The sequence below is a fragment of the Primulina huaijiensis genome, chromosome 1 (assembly GCF_012295235.1).
Source record: "Primulina huaijiensis isolate GDHJ02 chromosome 1, ASM1229523v2, whole genome shotgun sequence".
Classification (NCBI taxonomy): Eukaryota; Viridiplantae; Streptophyta; class Magnoliopsida; order Lamiales; family Gesneriaceae; genus Primulina; species Primulina huaijiensis.
Genome location: NC_133306.1, coordinates 21,962,821 through 21,981,647, shown reverse-complemented (window position 1 = coordinate 21,981,647; position 18,827 = coordinate 21,962,821). Strand labels below are relative to the sequence as shown.

The window sequence follows — 18,827 nt, the reverse complement described above, 5'->3', positions numbered from 1 at the left end:
ATTTTCTGTGGTAAGATATACAATGTTGTGCATTTAAGAACCCGATTTTTTAAAAATATAAAAATAAAATCAAAGGCTATGTTTGGTTTGTCTGTTTTCTATATTTGAAAACCTAAACAATATCATATCTCATTTTAGTCAAACATATTTTGACACACATATTTATAATATAATAAATATAATAACATGGTATTTATTTATATGTAAAAAGTCCAAAATTCGAAAATAAAGATTGGACAAGAAACAAAAAATAATAGAAGCAAGGCAATAATGGTGTAAATAAAAGAAAAGAAAAAAAGAAAAAGAATAAAAGCATAGGATATTAAAATAAAGGCGTTGGGGGAATAAATTGAGGCCATAGCTGACTAACAGGGGACGCGCATTATTTTGCAAGCTGGAGCTCCTCTGTTCTCCTCCCTATATGTCTTCAATTCATCTCTTTCTTTACTCGTGAACTTTTGTATTCTCATGAATCTCTCCTCCCCCGTTACTTCCGCCACAATGCCGCGGTCTTCGCGGCGGCGATGCTCTTCCGTTTTGTTCCTCACGGCCCTCATCCTCGCCCTGTTTGTCCACAGTGCCTCCGCCGGAGAAAATGATATTGTAAGGGATGCCAACGCACTGAGCTTCGAGAACGCGAGTCTCCGACGAGCATACATTGCCTTGCAAACATGGAAAAAAGCCATTTACTCAGATCCTTTCAACTTCACTGCGAACTGGAGGGGCCCACGAGTTTGTTCCTACCAGGGAGTGTTCTGCGCTCCTTCTCTCAACGATTCCTCCACCAAAGTGGTGGCGGGGATCGACCTCAACCACGCTGACATCGCCGGTTACCTGCCTGACGAGCTTGGTTTGCTGACTGATCTTGCTCTGTTCCACATTAACTCCAACAGGTTCTGTGGGGTGGTTCCCAAGAGCTTCACGAGATTGAAGCTTCTGTTCGAGCTGGATTTGAGCAACAATAGATTCGTAGGGGGTTTCCCTGACGTGGTGCTCTCGTTGCCTACTTTGAAATTCTTGGATCTTAGGTTCAATGAATTTGAGGGGCCTGTTCCGACCCAGATTTTCGATAAAAATTTTGATGCCATTTTTTTGAATGATAATCGGTTCCGATTGGGCATCCCGAAGAACCTGGGGAATTCGCCGGTCTCTGTTCTGGTTCTGGCGAATAATAATCTTGGTGGATGCATTCCCAATAGTATTGGGAAGATGGGGAAAACTTTGAACGAGCTGATTTTGATGAATGACAATTTGACGGGATGTTTGCCGCCGGAGATTGGGTTGTTGAAGGAGCTAACGGTGTTTGACGTGAGCTTCAATGACCTACAGGGGCCACTGCCCGCGGAGATCAGCCGTATGAAGAGCCTGGAGCAGCTGAATGTGGCGCACAATCGCCTCACTGGGGAGGTGCCCAGTGGCATTTGCCAGCTGCCGCGGCTGCAGAACTTCACTTATTCGTATAATTACTTCACAAAGGAGGCGCCGCAGTGCAGTAGGTTCGGTGGCCAGACAGCGACGGATGGGCGGGAGAATTGTATTCCGGGGAAGAGCGATCAGAGGTCTGCTAAGGAGTGTGCTTCGGAACCTGCGAAGCCGTTTGATTGTACCAAGTTCAGGTGCGGAGGGGTTGCTCCGTTACCCAGAAGGAGGCCGCCACCGGTTGGGCAAAAGCCGCCGTCCCCGAGACCAGCCCAGGGACCAAGGCCACTTAATGAACCTCCTCCTCCTCCGCCTACGTCGAGATCTTCACCGTCTACTAGGTCACACCCTCCACCTCCGGCTACCCATGAAGTCTCCACACCACCTCCGCCTACTCAAAAAGTCTCTCCGGTGACTCGGCTTCCTCCACCACCGCCTCCGCCGCCGCCGCATGTTTATCCATCACCACCACCTCCGACACCACCACCACCCCCACCACCTTACGTTTATCCATCACCTCCTCCTCCTCCACCTCCTCCATCCCCACCACCACCACCACCACCACCACCATACATGTATTCCTCCCCGCCACCACCTCCCCTGTCTCCCCCTCCACCACCATACGTGTATTCATCTCCACCGCCACCTTCACCCCCACCATACGTGTATTCGTCACCAACGCCACCACCTCCTTCACCCCCACCACCCTCCCCACCACCACCATATGTGTACCCATCTCCTCCGCCGCCTTTTCCATCCCCGCCACCACCACCTTATATATATCCATCTCCACCACCACCCTCTTCCTCCCCACCATACGTCTACTCATCACCGCCGCCACCCTCTCCATCGCCACCACCACCTTATGTATACTCCTCTCCACCACCACCACCACCACCCTCACCTTCTCCACCTCCACCACCACCACCATATATCTATTCCTCACCGCCGCCACCCTCTCCCTCCCATCAACCGCCATATGGTTACTCATCTCCACCGCCACCTTACATCCATGCCTCCCCACCACTACCACCATACGTGCATCCATCGCCACCACTACCCCCATCAGTTGGTTGTGAACTACCCCCTCCCTCACCATCCCCTCCACCTTATAAATATTCATCTCCGCCCCCTACCTCACCGTCCCCTCCACCACCTTACAAGTACTCCTCTCCCCCGCCTCCCTCACCATCCCCTCCACCACCTTACAAATACTCCTCTCCTCCACCTCCCTCACCATCCCCTCCACCTCCCTCACCGTCCCCTCCACCACCATATAAATACTCCTCTCCCCCGCCTCCCTCACCATCACCTCCACCACCTTACAAATATTCATCACCGCCACCTCCCCCAGAAAACATACCCCTTCCTCCCATAAGAGGAGTTTCCTACGCATCTCCGCCACCCCCTTCCATTCCATACTACTAATCTTTCTCAACTGGAGTTCTCATCTTACTTCCACGGCTGTGAAAATCTACAATAGTGACTGAGAAGGAAACAGAGGCAATTCTTTACCTCCTGTAAAGTTGGCGTTTCTTCTGATGAGCCATGATTTCATTTCCAGGCGCTGCTTCTTTACAGTCAGTAGTCAATTTCTTTTTCTGAAACATCTTGGGTTTTTTTTCTTTATTCTTTCCCAATATAATATGCATCATTTGTTAATTTTTGTGTCCTTGTATTGTGTATAATTTCAAATTTATATACTTCAGTCATCTGAATCATGCACATTGTCTTCCTTTTAAACATAATGATATTTTTGTGTGTGTGTATGTTTCTATCGAACACAATTCTTCTTTTTGAATCCTGTCTTTACCATCGATGATCAAAGGGAGCAAGATTACATTTTTAATCGTTGTCATCTTCAATTTGAGGTTTCAAGATTACATTTTTAAAACTTGATCCAGCCGTGATAAGAACCAAAGGGAGCAACCATTTCTTAGGATCCACGACTTGTGTTGAACACTGCTCACAATTGTGGCGGAAACTTTGGTGGGACAAATCACATGTTCTTTTGTAACATGGGTACGCTACTTAACAGATGGACCATTTAAAAACAGCTCATGTTTTTTTTTTGAAAAGAAAGCAGGTCATGTTTTTGGATATATGTTTTTCGAGGGGTTTTGTATGTGCATCATGCGACACCCCTTCCAAGTTCCAATTATTGTTCACCGGAGCCGTGAAATCGGAGGTTCGAATCAGTTCGATCTGGCCTTCATCCCACTTTTTAAAATTTTTTGTTTGAATCGGTTGTATCTGGACTTCATCCCACTTTTTAATCCGATCCCTTAAAATCCTCTTGAGTGAACTTACATCCAGTTAAGTGCTCCTCATTAACTGATTTTTTTTTAATTAAAATAAATTTTTTCTTTGTTTTTAGTATATATTATATGTACTTATATTATTAATATTGAGGGGTTAAATGGATAATGCAGGTAAGAATGTGTTAGCACTTGCCATTGACTTCTCTAGTTCTCTTGCATATCGTAACTCAACTCTTGAATTCCTTCAACTTGAAAATCATCTTGAAATCGACCCGAATTGTGATCTATTGTTCAAAAAAATGAGAAGCGAAGGATATCTAACTTGTATTGCTGAACAAAAGCTTGTAATTTGCTCCATTTATTTTCGCACTTGAATGTCAAATCGATTCTGACAAAGCTAAAATTGTTAAATTTTCAATTACATGCCGTGCTGAGAAATGAATAGGAGACATACCTGAAATATCAGCATCAAGCTGTAATTCCAAGAATTCAACTCGACAGGTAACTTAACGAGTCCGCATATTAGAATAGTTTTCTACATATATACACGAAACATACAGCAAATCCTCCGCACAATCAGGCATAAACATGCCATTATTCTCATCTTCAACTAAAAAAACTTTGCACACACAAGCGTTTCTTCTATCCCAAAAATGACAAACTTCAAACCATCTACTTCAAACCAAAAATATACCATCGAAAAAAAATCGGTCCCATCGACCTTCATTACTGTTATAAACAATAGCGTTACACATCTTCTCCATCCAATAAATCCAAGAGATATACAGAAGAGCTATGTGCAAAGCAAGGCATTTTCATGAATATCGGATATATATAGGTCGCCTTTCCTCCTTTTCATCACTTGTGCTCATGTCTGGTTTTCGGGGATCATCCAAAACGAATTACTATGCAAGATATGTCATCTTTGCTTTTTCTTGCCAGTGCTTTTGAAGTTAAATGCTTCGCGGCAGCTTGAGGATCCTTGATGTTCTTCACTATGTCCACTGCTTCTTGATTGCTGATCACCTGTCCAATTATTTTGTCTCAGAGTGCTATACGGCATACATACTTGCAGGAACGATGTTATATTATTCATGACGAGTCTAAAAATTGATTCGCCTTCTTCAAAATCTTTTAACTGATTCCTGACATACATAACGCATAGCTAGGATGCAGATAAGGGATACTCGTTTTCTACTGAACCACGAGATACAGTCAATGAAAGGTGAGAAACTAAAATAACTCAAAAACCATACATTTTGAAAAACACAAGGATAATTGACTGAGCTAAATTTGAATTTTTAGGGATGGATTTGGAAACTCAGTTTTCTTCCATGTATTAATTATGCATTCAATGATCTAAATTTAAATATTTGAAAACTCGGTTCTGATATACAACCAAGTTACCATTAACCTGACTATACATCGCCATAAAATAGAAAATGGGAGGGAATTCATACCCACATTGATGGATTATAACTGTAAAATCCTACACTGACAAAAGAGTAAGAATTCACCAATGCAACACTATAAAACTGACCTTCCACAAGCCATCACTTGCCAGTATAACAAACTGGGTGCTTGAGTCAATCCGTACAGGACGAATATCAGGCTCTGAACTCAAATGGGCTTTAAGGTTTTCATCTCCAAAAGCACGTGCAACTGCAAGCTGGCCATCAACTCGAGCCACATCTCCTGAAATTAGGAGTCAAAATTTCGTGCAATGGCATCAACTCCAAAATCCACATCATAGTACTCATAAATGTAGTGTTGATAAATGCAGATGAAAACATATTGAAAAGTACCCAACACCAGCCTCTATATAAAGAGTTATATAGCTGACATAAACATGGTTTTAAGAAATTTTAAATTGTATAATTCAAAAGTCATGTTGTGATCACCGTGAGTCGACAATGGGTCAGTCCCCTGTGATAGCAGCGATAATTGTTCCTCGCAACGCTATAATAATTACCTGGAAGATTAGTCACAAAGCCACCTTGCTTCTCAATCCTCCTCCTCTCACTATGTGGCTCATGGTCTACTGTAAGTTGATCAGCATTTCCATTCTTGCACAGGACAGCCCTCGAATCACCAATATTTGCCACCCATAACTCTTTTCCATCAATAACAATTGCAGTTACTGCTGTCGAGCCACCAGGACCAAATTCCACTGAGTTCTCTAGAATAAATTTATCAGTTGAGCGATAAGCATTTTTAATGGCAGTATGGGGGTCCTCCCAAAAATTGGGCTGCACAAGTAAAGTAGTGATATTTCATTGATAACTTGAAAGATGATACAAATGAGATGCGTAAGAAGAATTTTTCATTATAAAATAGAACATCCCGATTCACAAAGTTCTAGAAAAGGATAGTCTAACGATTAAAAAGTCGAGGACCAAATACGGCAGCAAAGTTATCACGGTCATTTTTGTTAAGAAAGAACATCTCCTTCATACAGAGACATTGAAATAAGAGCACGTGACTCACAATCCATGAAAGATATATGCACTCTAAAAAATCAACCAGTTAGAAATGTGGAGTACAACACCATTTATGTCGTAAACAAGCCCATCCCCTTAAATCTTATTATTAGTATCTAACATTTTTTTGGATTCTTTCAATTGTGTTGAAGACATTAATTCTCATTTATACCAACCTCCACAAAAAATTTCTTCTCTTGTATGGTGGTATTTCCACAAAAGTTTATATCAGTTCATTATGCCACTCGCTAGATGATAATTTAGATTTGACTCACAAATAAATTGATCATGAAGACCCTTTAGCTACTGAGAAACTAAAATGAAAATTAAAACAAAGTACATGGAATCACTAACAGAATAACTCTAGTTTTTTCCAGTTTATTTTGACAGAAACTGGGTGTTTTTTAAGGAACTGAATAAAATGTTAAATCTTAACCTAATTAGAAAAATATATTAAGTTTAAAAAAAAAGAAGAAAAGAAAAGCAAGATATATCTCCAAGCAGGGACGATAAATTTCCTAGCTCTCACCCACAAGCTGAAGCAGAGATATCATATCTTCAAGCTTACATAACTATGACTTATATCAAAAAACGTATATTGATGAATATTCCAGTAAAGATGCAAAAGAAGTAACACGCTAGTTACGAGGATCAATCATAAGCCACTTAACATGATAAACACTAAAATATCTTAAACACTCATTACTTTATATAGGAAAATTACACTGAACAAAGAATACTAGCAATATTGTTGAATAACACATGCGAAGAACAATAACTAAAAGGAAATCAATCAAAATTTAGTTCACACCAAGTAAAAAGCAATTAAGTATTCAATTCACATAAAGATTGTGCCATTCTAATCATATCAAACAATCAACCAATTATTTTCAATGCTTCCCTTTAAGTTAAACATGACAAACTGAATTGTTGAATTTGAAACAGAAGTGCATCGGAGAAAAGATCTGATTTTTATGCAAAATATTTTATTTTAACTCGAACAATGAATCTTGATTTGAATTTTCATACAATTACAAGGAGTTAAATGCATATAATATCGACTCATGCCAAAAAATACTAATGCGAATCAGCAGACAACTTTAAACCGTGATAAAAGTTCTTTAAAATCTTTTGGATGAAAAAATATATATTTCCTTATATTTTGATGGAATAAAAGAGTCCACTGTAAAATAATTTTACTTGTGAACAAAACCAAAAACACAAATAACTCATTAATGAATCAATCAAAGTAAGGAGAGGAAAAAAATATGAAAAGGGAACCTAGTATAATTGACCAAAAGCTAGTATTCCAAAGTCAGATAAATTTGGGTTTCCAACACCAGCCTTCAAGGATACAAATTTCAAGGGTGCTACTTGACAGATTGCACCCTTTAAGATATTTAATCAGACGCCACCAAGCTTGAAAGGCAAAGAACAATGGAAAGGATAACCCTTAACAATTTTGGTCAAATTTCAGAAATCCAATTTTCGGTTTAAGACACAGAAATTATAAAGCGGCCGAGAATTTATTGAAGATAAGAAATGGGGTAGGTCTTCTGCATCCCTCTTTAGTAGTTCAAACCAGCATTTTTCTATCATATATTCCCTGGTGAAGCACAACGATGCAATACAATGAAACATGAAAGTCCTTCGCGGTGTAAAACCTCCATAAAAGTAATGGCGACGAATACAAATAAAGTCTGAAGACCTTCTAATGGATGCCAATTTTGATTTGTGTTTTTCGGCCTTTCTTTCTTGCCTAAGATGCCATTGTGGTTGGAGGTGCACCAGCTACATGCAAATTGAACTTGTAAAAGTAGCTAGCATCTAACTTCCACTAGTTATAAACACGAATTTCTGTGACCATCCGAATTCTCCGACAATTTTGACACATTTAAAGGTGTGCTGGATTGCCAGGCCATTTTTAAAAGATCCTAAAATCAAGGATGATTCTCTAACGATCAACATCCTATTACTGAGTGTTTTACCATTCCATGCAACCCCGTGTCCGACAGCCAATAACTAGCATGATAAATCCAAGAACTTAACGATTTTTTTTAAGGTAGCTTTATGATTTTAATATGCCCTCAACTCCATGTAACCTCGTTCCCAACGTATTATACCCACAAGCAACTTTTATCACCCGGATCGAATCCTTTACGTCATCCTGAAAGAGACATCAAATTCCACGTATTGATAACACTAGATTGAAGCATACCTCTTCAAGTATGTTGTTGAAGAGCTTATCCTTCAGATAGCTAGGGACACGGTCTCCAAGATGTCCGTCAAAAATTGCAAACAAACCGAGCACATGCCCCTTCTTTTTTCGATACTCGGCCACATGGTAGTCCTCCATGTTATGACCAGATTGCCCTTCTACCAAGTGAAATCCATGTGACACCTTATTAATACACAACGATGACTTTTTGCTCTTTCCTTTCCCTGTGTCGGGTGAAGATCCATCTAAACAAGCAACTTTCTACAAAAACCATTACTCATTCAATCAGACTTTAAACAAGGGATGCCATAGCTCCTCGATTATTAGAATAGTTATGGCTACCATGAAAAGGGAAACAAAACAACACGCCACAAAATCAGCGTTTTAAAAGTGTTTTGAAAACTATATATTAACGTACCAAAGTTTTTTTAAAAACTTATTCAAAAAATAAATAAATTGAAGAATTAAAAACCGTATTTTTCTGACTTCTTATTGGAGGCTCCTCATTTCAACTTTTTCTAAGCGCTTAAAACACCGATCCACACATCAATATTAAATCAAATTATCTATTTTAAAAAAAATAGAAAAAATTACTTCTCTGATGAAACTTTGCTCTCATATCTCATAGTTGATGTAAAAAACAACACAGAGCTATATTGAAATAAAATTAAACATTCCAAATGATTTGCATCATTAAATTTCACACAGAAACAACCAAAATAAAGAAAAAACTACTCTCTATCCACCGGTATTACCAAGAAAATACCTTGATAGTGCGCAGAAGACTGAAGCCTCCAGAAGGGCTTCTTTCCCCCATCTCTAAACTGCGAAGTAACAGATATTAAATATAAACCCAGAAAAACGGGCAGGTTCTTTGATCAAAGGCGAAAGGAAAATTTAAAAAGAAGGCTGCTAATTGATTTCCTGAGCAGGATTTGGCAACAACAACAAAAAAAAAGACCCTTCTCCGCGTGGGTACGTATGAAAGGCGAGTTCTTTCGTCCAAGGCCGGTTGTATTTCAAGAAAATTCTCTGATATTTCTTGGTCCCATGTAATTTGTTCATTGGCAGCACAATTTTTTCCTTTCCTGATAATGATGATATTAATGGAGTAATTGTAATAATAATAATATAACAATAATTGTGGGAGGAGCGTTGACCATTTCCAGTCAAATCCTTGGGTTTCGTTTTTGACCTCAAACTTTTGAGAAATATTTTTCAGTCCCTTAAATTTTAAAAAATTTGCTTTTGAGGTTAACTTAACTGCTGAAATTTAATTTGTTGAGAAAATTAATTATATATTGTGTTTAAAAATAAAACAATCAACGAAATCTTGGCTTGGATGGTCATCTTGATCGTTAATAGACAATATTATAAATAATTTAGAGTCATTTGTGGTTTAAATCAATTATTCATTGTTTTATCAGAAAAATTCACGATTCATTAAGATTTTTATTGAACTCGAAATAATATTTTAGTTTTAATTTTTTTAATAAAATCTAGGAAATTTAAAAAGTGATTATCGAGGATTTTTTTCCAGATAAATAATTTTATCGAGTGACAAGTGTTTCACATTTGATATACATAAATAAATAAACAGAAAGAAAAACATGGAGTAATATGTAAATAAGTTATGGGTTTAAAAAAATGAATTTAATATATTTTTGAAGGAAAAACAAATTTTTTTTTTTTGGAAAAAAGAGGGGGAAGTTAGGACATTTGGGTGGATTTTTATCCACTTAATATGACCTAACCTATGTTTGAAAATTAATTTTGGAAGTTTGTAGGCTTTTTACCCTTTTCCATAATTTCTAACTAATAGGTGAATTCTCATTTCGAATTGACCATTGCAAATATATCTATCCAACTTTTAACTTTTTATATATACTCTAATAATTCATCATACCTATTTATTTTTTGTTTTTACGTTACCTCCAGATTCAACATTCGAACATATATTTGAAACTTTTAAGACTTCGTCAAAATTATTTTTATTTAAAGAAAGACTTCGTCAAAATTATTTTTATTTATATGTAAAGGTACCGTATCGAAATTTCGGATACCGCATATCATACCGAAAATACCGATACGAGAAAAATGATACCGTTATCTTACCGACTTTTCAGTATACCGAAAAGCAGGTACGATATCGGTAAAATACCGTCATACCGAAAATATATATAAAAAATTCATTCTCTTGTAATTTCAAGGCCAATGATTACCTATACTAAACAAATCCATTATGAAAGTCAAATAGACCAAGAAAGATATATACAAAACAAATCCATAAAAACAATAAATACCAACAGCAACATGTGTCTGGAGATCCAAGACATCAATTAACACCAATAAACTTCATCCGCAACATGTGCGACTTCTTCACCCGCTATCTTTGCAACAATATCTGAGGTCCTGTGATTTCTGAAGCCTGTCAGCTTTTCAACAAGTCGAGGCTCAGCATCGAGTCCTCTAGCTAGCTGTAAGGTTAGGCTATAGAGATAAGACTTCTCGACAATTTAAATTCTCAACTATGAATCGAGTTGATTCACTGAACTTTGATTTGCACTATGCCAACATGATGAGTCCAAACAGAAGTTAAATTTTTTATTTTGGTACGGTATCGATATATATCTTTTTATACAAAAAAAAATATTTTTTAATTTATATATATTATTTCGGTATATACGGAAAATTTTAAATTCCATACCGTTACCATACCGAAAATTTCGGTATCGGTACCATACCGTACCGAAAATTTCGATATACCAAAAATTTCGATAAATTCGGTATTTTTCGGTACAGTAACCTCGGTATACCGAAAATTCAGTATTTTTTCTCACCCCTACTTATATGTAAGATTGAGCATTTGCCGTTTTATTAAAAATTATAGCTAGTGGTAACGGTGTAACTCAAATATTTTAAATCATATATCAGCTCAAGACCACATTTCGATTGTTTTACCAAACAGATACAATTATTGTGCACCTAACAATCTTTATCCCAATTATTACACTCTTTGCAATAAATAGGAATCGAACTTGTGACCTCGAGTCTGACATTAATTGTAGGATCGAGCGTTTATCGCTTTACCAAAATCTATAGCTGATAGTAATTGAACATCTTTTATTGTCATATCTTGAAATTCGAACTATCGAATTTCTCCGGATTATCATCATTTTTAATCGGCACCATAGCGGCATGAACATTCATTTGTGGGACAGAAATCCTAACATTATGAACGGTCACTGGCGGTGTTGAGATATTTAATTCAATAATCATATCTGAAACACTAGCACAAACGGTTAAATGTTTTGAAAATAAGAAATTTGTTTTTATCATGAAAAATAGATACAAATTTTTGACTGCTACTTAGTATCGGCAACATGTCTGAAAGATTGTTAGTCGATATATAAGGAGAAAGAAATCTTTTAGAGATAAACAGTAATAACAATATATGCAAATGTAATCATGTACAAATATATTTTTACCAGAAGAAGAAGAAATGTTGTAGGCTCCAACGAGTTGAATGAATAAGTGACAGAGGCTCGTGAAGAACACAATTTCCTTAAACGATTCGTCCCATCACAGATGGTGCTTTGAAGACCGTATAGACTTCTGTCTCCTAGAATATAACGGCAATATANACATCATTCTTAATAGCTTCCGTTGCTAGATGATGAACTGCTTTGTTCGACGCTCTTCTAGAATATAACGGCAATATTAATAAGAAATAAACACAAAAATGATACTTTGGCTTGCATAAATTAAGCGTATTTAATTTATGTTTTGTTTTGTTGATGTGCTCAGCTTAAGAAATTAACTAAGAATTATTAAAATTCAGCACTATGAGAAATTAAATAGCCGATAAGTTCAATAGACCACGTGCTCATATATGATAGTTTTTCAAGGTCTACCAAACTAAATGGACAAGCATTACTCATCATCCTCAGGCTACTGAATCTTGTCAACGATCATTTATGAGCATTAGATTTATTCTATTATTAATAGAGCATAAAATTAGCAAATCGAACATTCAGAAGATGTTCAGTATTCTAGTTAAGGAAAACACTTTCTGGCCGATTTGACCGTTAGTGTCACAAGAATTTATTGTCGCCTTGTATTCTTGGATCAAAACGGATGACACTTGTGTGGTTGTTTTAATGGCATCAATACAAATCATTTATAGTCGTTCAGATCCGGATATTAAAATAATCTATAAAAAGTCTGTAATTCTTTCAGCATGGACTCTTGTAGGACCGAGCGCTTGCCGCTTTATCAACAGCTATAGCTAGTGGTAATGGTGCAACTCAAGTCTTTTAAACCGCACAACAGCTCAAGCACCACGGTTCGATCGCTCTACCAAACAGGGATAATTATTACACCCAACAACTCTAGACACTCAAGTGATTTATCAATAATTATAATATTCAAAGCTTTGCTGAAAATACTTGAAGCAAACTGTCAAAGCCTTATCAGATCTTTTTAGAGGTCATATTGTGTTATAGTTATACTCACTGTATTCTCACACATGTATTATCTTTTAAGTAAATCTTTGTACTACCAGGAACGCATTTAAGAGTTGTGAAGAAGTTGATACTAAGAGTTTCAGTAGGCAAAATTAAATCCTTCTGAAGTGGGTGTTTACAGAAGTTGTAAATATCAAAATATTTTAGTGAATATCTTCTGGAAAAATAAGAATGAGGGACGTAGAAATCTTTTATCCTTAGAAGTTCCAAAAACAATCACTTTGTCTTTTTATTACTTCTATTATTGTTCACAAAGATCGATAGGCTCGTTCAACATTGAATTTAAGTCGTCTGCTGATTTTTTATGGTAGAGATCAGACTTCTGTTATCAATATCAGTAAATTTCACTTGATATTCAATAGAATAAAGTTGTGAGGTGATCATTCAACATCCTCTAAAGTACTTCCACCGATTCTAACATGTTTTGAAACTGGTTTTATATTAGTTAAAAGTTATTAACTCTTCTACATTTAATTTTCATCAAATTTAATTAAACAAAAGGAATTTAACGAAAAGTTCCAACACAATTAAGCTGTCAAGCAAGTTTCAGCTTTTGCACTTGAATCCTATCTGATTGATGAAATTAGGACTGGTTTTACGCAGAATCCGGGAACGGATACCCAACACTGCATGCGGCAAGCTAACATGGCCGCTCATATACTTGCCACTGATGGACTTAGATTAGGAACTAATATGGATTTTATTGACTCAATTCCTTTGTGTATCCAAGCTACTTTAATTGCAGATTTATGCTAATGTCAATAGAATATTTTTTTGATCTTTTGAAAAAACGACGTTTAATTTTTTAAAAAATATCATTTTCAATCATTTGCAACGAAAAAATGAGAAAAATTCGAAAGCTCCGTGTATTAATTTCAATTGAGAAAATAACAATTTTTTTTGTTCGAACATAGAAAATTGCAAATTTTCATCCTATAAGTACATTTTGATTTTTTATATTGTCAATATTAAGTTTTAGTCATATATCTTTCAATTTTTTTGACAACTTTAATTATATTTAATGAAGAATGCTGACGTAGTGTTACATGTGTGAGTGCTACATCGGAGTTACGTCAGCGCTATATTGACACCAAGTCAAAATCACTTAAAAAAAACAAAATCAAAAAACAAGAAAAATAAAATATCAAACATACACTAAAATTTGACAATATAAAACAACAAAATTATAAAAAGAACAAACATTCATAACTAAAACATTGTTTAACAATTCTTTAAACCTTATATACTCGCAATCAACCCAACTAATGACTTCAAATTGAGGAAAATGAAAAGCTTTGGAGAAATTTTTTTTCCCTCCCAGATGGTGTCGAACTAGGGAGAGCGCTATAAGGCTTCGGACATATCAATGATTTAATCTTATGAGACATTGTTTAACTCGTGTATGAGATGACGAATGATGTAAGATATATGGATAAATCAATATATTTGGACAACATAATGATTTATAATTATAATCATTTGTAAAATTTGAGTCAAATGGTGGATGCTAAACAGACGTGTAATCAACTCTGATAAAATAAAATTTAGTATAAGTTTTTTAAAAAAGTAACTCTATTCTTTGAAATCTTTATGTATTATATAAATAAGGTAGTGTTGAAAAATAATATTTAAAATGTGTGTATTGAATATTTGAATGTAGAAAATTAGGTAAAATTAGGGTCTTTTTAAATAAATATTATAAATTAAAAAATTTTTAGAAATATAACATATTTTAAAATTTTAAAAGAATATGATAAGGTGGGGTTTGTAACCCCGCCCGACTGCTAATTGTGTTTTTCGAGGAAGTAACCACCGCGAATCCCGGGACAAATGTCTGATTGAAATATATTCATTGAATCCTCTTTTATTTTTTTATGCTTTCTTCCCACTATATATGTATAACTTACATGACTAATAATTCATTCATCCCACTATATATGTATAACTTACATGAATAATAATTCATTCGTATTGACATTGATGAAGATGCATTCGGCGATGATGTGGTAGTGTATTTTATAGCTGAATTTTGGTTATATATAAAGGTATTTTTTCTTCAACATTTTGTTTCAATTTTATTTACATGTACTAATTTATCTCTTTATTTAAAATAAATTTTGGTGCTCTGTACAAAAATCCGAACAAGTTAGATGAAGCATTTTTTTCTCCTATGATCTATAAGTGAAGCTTTTATAGATGCTTATTATTTTCTACATGATTTTCTTATTGTTGATATTGTATTATTTATATGTAGTGTGTAATATTGTTTAAAGAAAATGAGTGCAATGGTTAATTTATTAAAAAAAACTTGTTTTTTTCTCTAAAATCCATCACTTTAAATATAATGAAAATTTTGACTAAATGAGAAATAATTTTGTGATTTTTATTAAATTTCAGGTATGTGATTTTTATTAAAAAACTTGATTTTACAAATACTAATTTATCTCTTTGTTTAAACTTAATTTTGCAAAGTTAGACGAAGTATTTTTGTTTTCTATACTCTGTAAGTGAAATTTTATAGATGCTTATTAATTCTACATGATTATCTTATTGTTGATATTGTATTATTTATATGTTGTGTGTGATATTATTTAATAAAATGACGACGATGTTTAATTTATTAAAATGAATTTTTTTTTTCTCTAAAATCAATCACTTTACGATCATGGTTAATTTATTCAGGATTTCATAGTTTTATAACACATGTTGTGTTGTGATTAATTATAATTATATTCACGTAACACAGAAAATAGACACTATATCAGTGGCGTTGTATGTCAATGGTTATGTAGTTGCACAACAAGGAACTGTGGAATACAGCAAGCCTGCTGTGAAGATGATGATGGTACCACGTTCCATAACTTATTCTGATTTGATGAAGAGATTGTATAAAAAGTTAAATATTAACAGCAAGGAATTTATGCTGAAGTTGACAACCAAATATGCCTACATGGAGATGACGAATAGAATAGAGTTTCAACTTTGTATCGAAGATTACGATACTTTACATTTTATGACATCTCAGATTGACCTGCGGTGTTTACATTTGTATATTGAGTCTGAGTCGGTACAAAATAGTGTTTGTTCCAATGATCTAGAAGCCTACATCCCATGTATTACACAAGGATTTAGTACAATGGGCTTCGATGATGGAGGAGGCACTTCAAATGTTGTTGTGGGTGAAGATGAACAGCCAAATAATTGGGATCGATATGTGAATAATCATGTGGTTGAACAAACCATTCCATGGGCAGATGATGGGCGTAGATGGGAGTCTAGTGCAAGAAGAAGGTGTAATCCGTATGAAATTACTCCGTTCACATCATATGATGAACAAACGAGACGTGTTTTCTTTATGGATAGTTACCACGATGAGGATAGTGATGAAGATTCACCTTCCAACGATTCTGAAGATGGTAATGTTGATGAAAATGATGATAATAATGCATTTGAACGTGATGTCGGTTATTCACAAGTTCCAAATGAGGGTACATCATCTCAAGCATGGAGGCAAGGTACGATGCCTGACAATATTCAAGCGGATAGGTCGATAATCTGTGAAGATCCACCATTTTTCAGCCAAGTGTACGATGAGCAAATTCCAGATTCTACAGATCTCCCATATGCAAGTCGCACGACCTATTACAACCCTGAAAGAGGCGATTTGTGCATCAACATGATATTCAAGGACAAAAAAGAACTGATTGCCAGTGTCAAGGACTACTTTGTTAGGGTCGCACGACGTGAGTACCGTGTCGTCCAAAGCTCACCGACGTTCTGGAAAGTTTGCTGCAAAAATAAGTCTTCAACTATGCCATGTCATTGGGGTCTTCGAGCATCGCTCAAGGTGAAGTCGGGCTATTGGAAAATCACTAACTATGGAGGGTCACATACGTGTATCTCTAGTCATGTCGGCCTTGACCATCATAACATGGACATGAACATGGCGGCAAACACTCTTGTGGGTATAGTTCGTTGTGACCCTTCATACGAAATCAAATATGTAATGCAACTGATTAAGGACAAATTTGGGTACAATATTTCGTATCACAAGGCATGGCATAGCTTGAGGCGATCTGTTGAGAATGTTTATGGAACATGGGAAAGTTCTGTTCGACGACTACCGAGATATATGTTATGAGAAAAATGCTATAATATTTTTTTATATATATTTACATAAAAATATTTGAAATTATATCATTTATGATATAAAAAAATGAGTATACTATTTAATTTTTTAAATATATAAACAATATTTTTAATATTATTAATGAAAAGTTTACTACTAGAAAATTTTCACGTATATATGTATATCAAATTAGTATTTATTTCGTATAACCAATTTATTTTTTTCAAACTAATCATTAAAAGCTTTGTAATTATAAAACATTTCTCTCAATCGATTTTGATAGAATTCTTTTTTAGAAAAAGATTATAAATAATTATTTGATCTTAGAAAAATTTTGTATTATAAATACTAATATCTTTTTGACTATTTATACAATTTATATTTATTATGTTTAGAAAGGATATATAATAATGAATAGATATTTAGTTAGAAAAATCATATACTGATAAATATTCATATACTGATAAATATATAACAAAAAAATTAAATTATAATTCAAATGTCGGTTAAAATTTGCTACAAGATTTTTATTTTATAATATTTATAAACATTTTTATACTTAAAATTTAATTAATATCACAAAATTATTTTTAATTTGCTCAAAATTTTCATTCTACTGAAAACTAATTGAATAAAAAGAGTTTTTAAAATTTATCAGATTGTATCTAAATTATATATAATATCCTAATTCTCCAAACTAGTTAATATTCAACAATTAAATTTTGATTACTATAATTTTTCAAGGCATTCGTATCCGTTTTAACATTAATATTTGTCACCATTAAAAAATTTTAACATCTTAAATTGTATTATTTACAAAGTATGAATGATATAACACTAAACATAACAAAGTCATGATAAATTTAATTAAAAATATTAACAATTGTTGTTTAATAAAAAAATCACTTACTTTGTTGACGAGGAACTCCAAATTATTGATTTTTCAAAAAAATTTATACTTGCAAAAGAAAAAAAATTTAAGCTTCTTGTTAGTTCATCATAAACACGAAGTAAAGAATAAAAAAAATTGGTGTTGAAGAGGAAAAATAGATTGAAATAAGAAAAAAAAAGATAGCAAAGAAGAAAAAACTTACATGCACCTTAGAAGAAGAACATGAGGGAAATGAATGATAAAAGCAAGCAATTACATGTTCGAGCATCACTGATATTGCAAGTTGAATTCAGTATAGATTCACAGGTGTTCAATTTGGCCATCACGGGTGTTCAATTTGGCTTTATCAGATACATTTTTCATACAAAATGAAAAAAAAAATCAACACTAATCAATTGTAAGAAGTTGTCGGAAAAAAATAATAAAAAGAGGAGTCGGGGTCTCAAACCTCGACTCCTCGAAAAACACAATTAGCAGTCGGGGTCTCATACCCCGACTCCTCAATGAAGCGGGGTTACAAACCCCACCTTATCATATTCTTTTAAAATTTTAAAATCTGTTATATTTTAATTAATAATATTTATTTATTGTTTATATATTTAATATATAATATAATGTTATTATAAATAATAAAAATAAATTTTTCAAAAAACTTGTTGTAAATCCTGAGAAGATGTTAAGACGACATCCCACACTCCCGGTAAGGGATACGACAAGTATAAAAGTCTATAAGGTTTTTAAACAAAATATCTTATGACACCTCATTATAATATTGTGATATGATATACATAATTATTTAAAGCATTACTAATATTATATACACCATATTATTACCATAAAATTATAAAAATACATACATTTATTTTCTTGTACACCAACGGTCATAAACGGTAACAAAACGG

The 18,827-nt window shown here is 34.6% G+C and overlaps 2 protein-coding genes and 1 long non-coding RNA gene across 3 annotated transcripts; 1 reads left to right on the top strand and 2 right to left on the bottom strand.

Annotated features, from left to right (window-relative positions):
* Positions 1 to 348: 348 nt before the first annotated feature.
* LOC140984661 (uncharacterized) lies at positions 349 to 3,142 on the top strand. Its single transcript, XM_073452206.1, has 2 exons — positions 349 to 2,079; positions 2,125 to 3,142. Exons 1-2 carry the CDS (start codon positions 469 to 471, stop codon positions 2,845 to 2,847), a joined length of 2,334 nt encoding a protein of 777 aa, XP_073308307.1. The 5' UTR covers positions 349 to 468; the 3' UTR covers positions 2,848 to 3,142.
* Positions 3,143 to 4,200: 1,058 nt separating this feature from the next.
* On the bottom strand, positions 4,201 to 9,471 carry LOC140984648 (probable protein phosphatase 2C 44). Its single transcript, XM_073452198.1, has 5 exons — positions 9,145 to 9,471; positions 8,379 to 8,639; positions 5,653 to 5,929; positions 5,221 to 5,375; positions 4,201 to 4,706 (listed from the first exon to the last, which is right to left on the bottom strand). The coding sequence occupies exons 1-5, from the start codon at positions 9,193 to 9,195 to the stop codon at positions 4,569 to 4,571; spliced, it is 882 nt and encodes a 293-aa protein (XP_073308299.1). The 5' UTR covers positions 9,196 to 9,471; the 3' UTR covers positions 4,201 to 4,568.
* Positions 6,106 to 8,372, bottom strand: LOC140984655 (uncharacterized). Its single transcript, XR_012176645.1, has 2 exons — positions 6,892 to 8,372; positions 6,106 to 6,684 (listed from the first exon to the last, which is right to left on the bottom strand). It is a non-coding gene; the product is annotated as an uncharacterized lncRNA (long non-coding RNA).
* Positions 9,472 to 18,827: the final 9,356 nt, after the last annotated feature.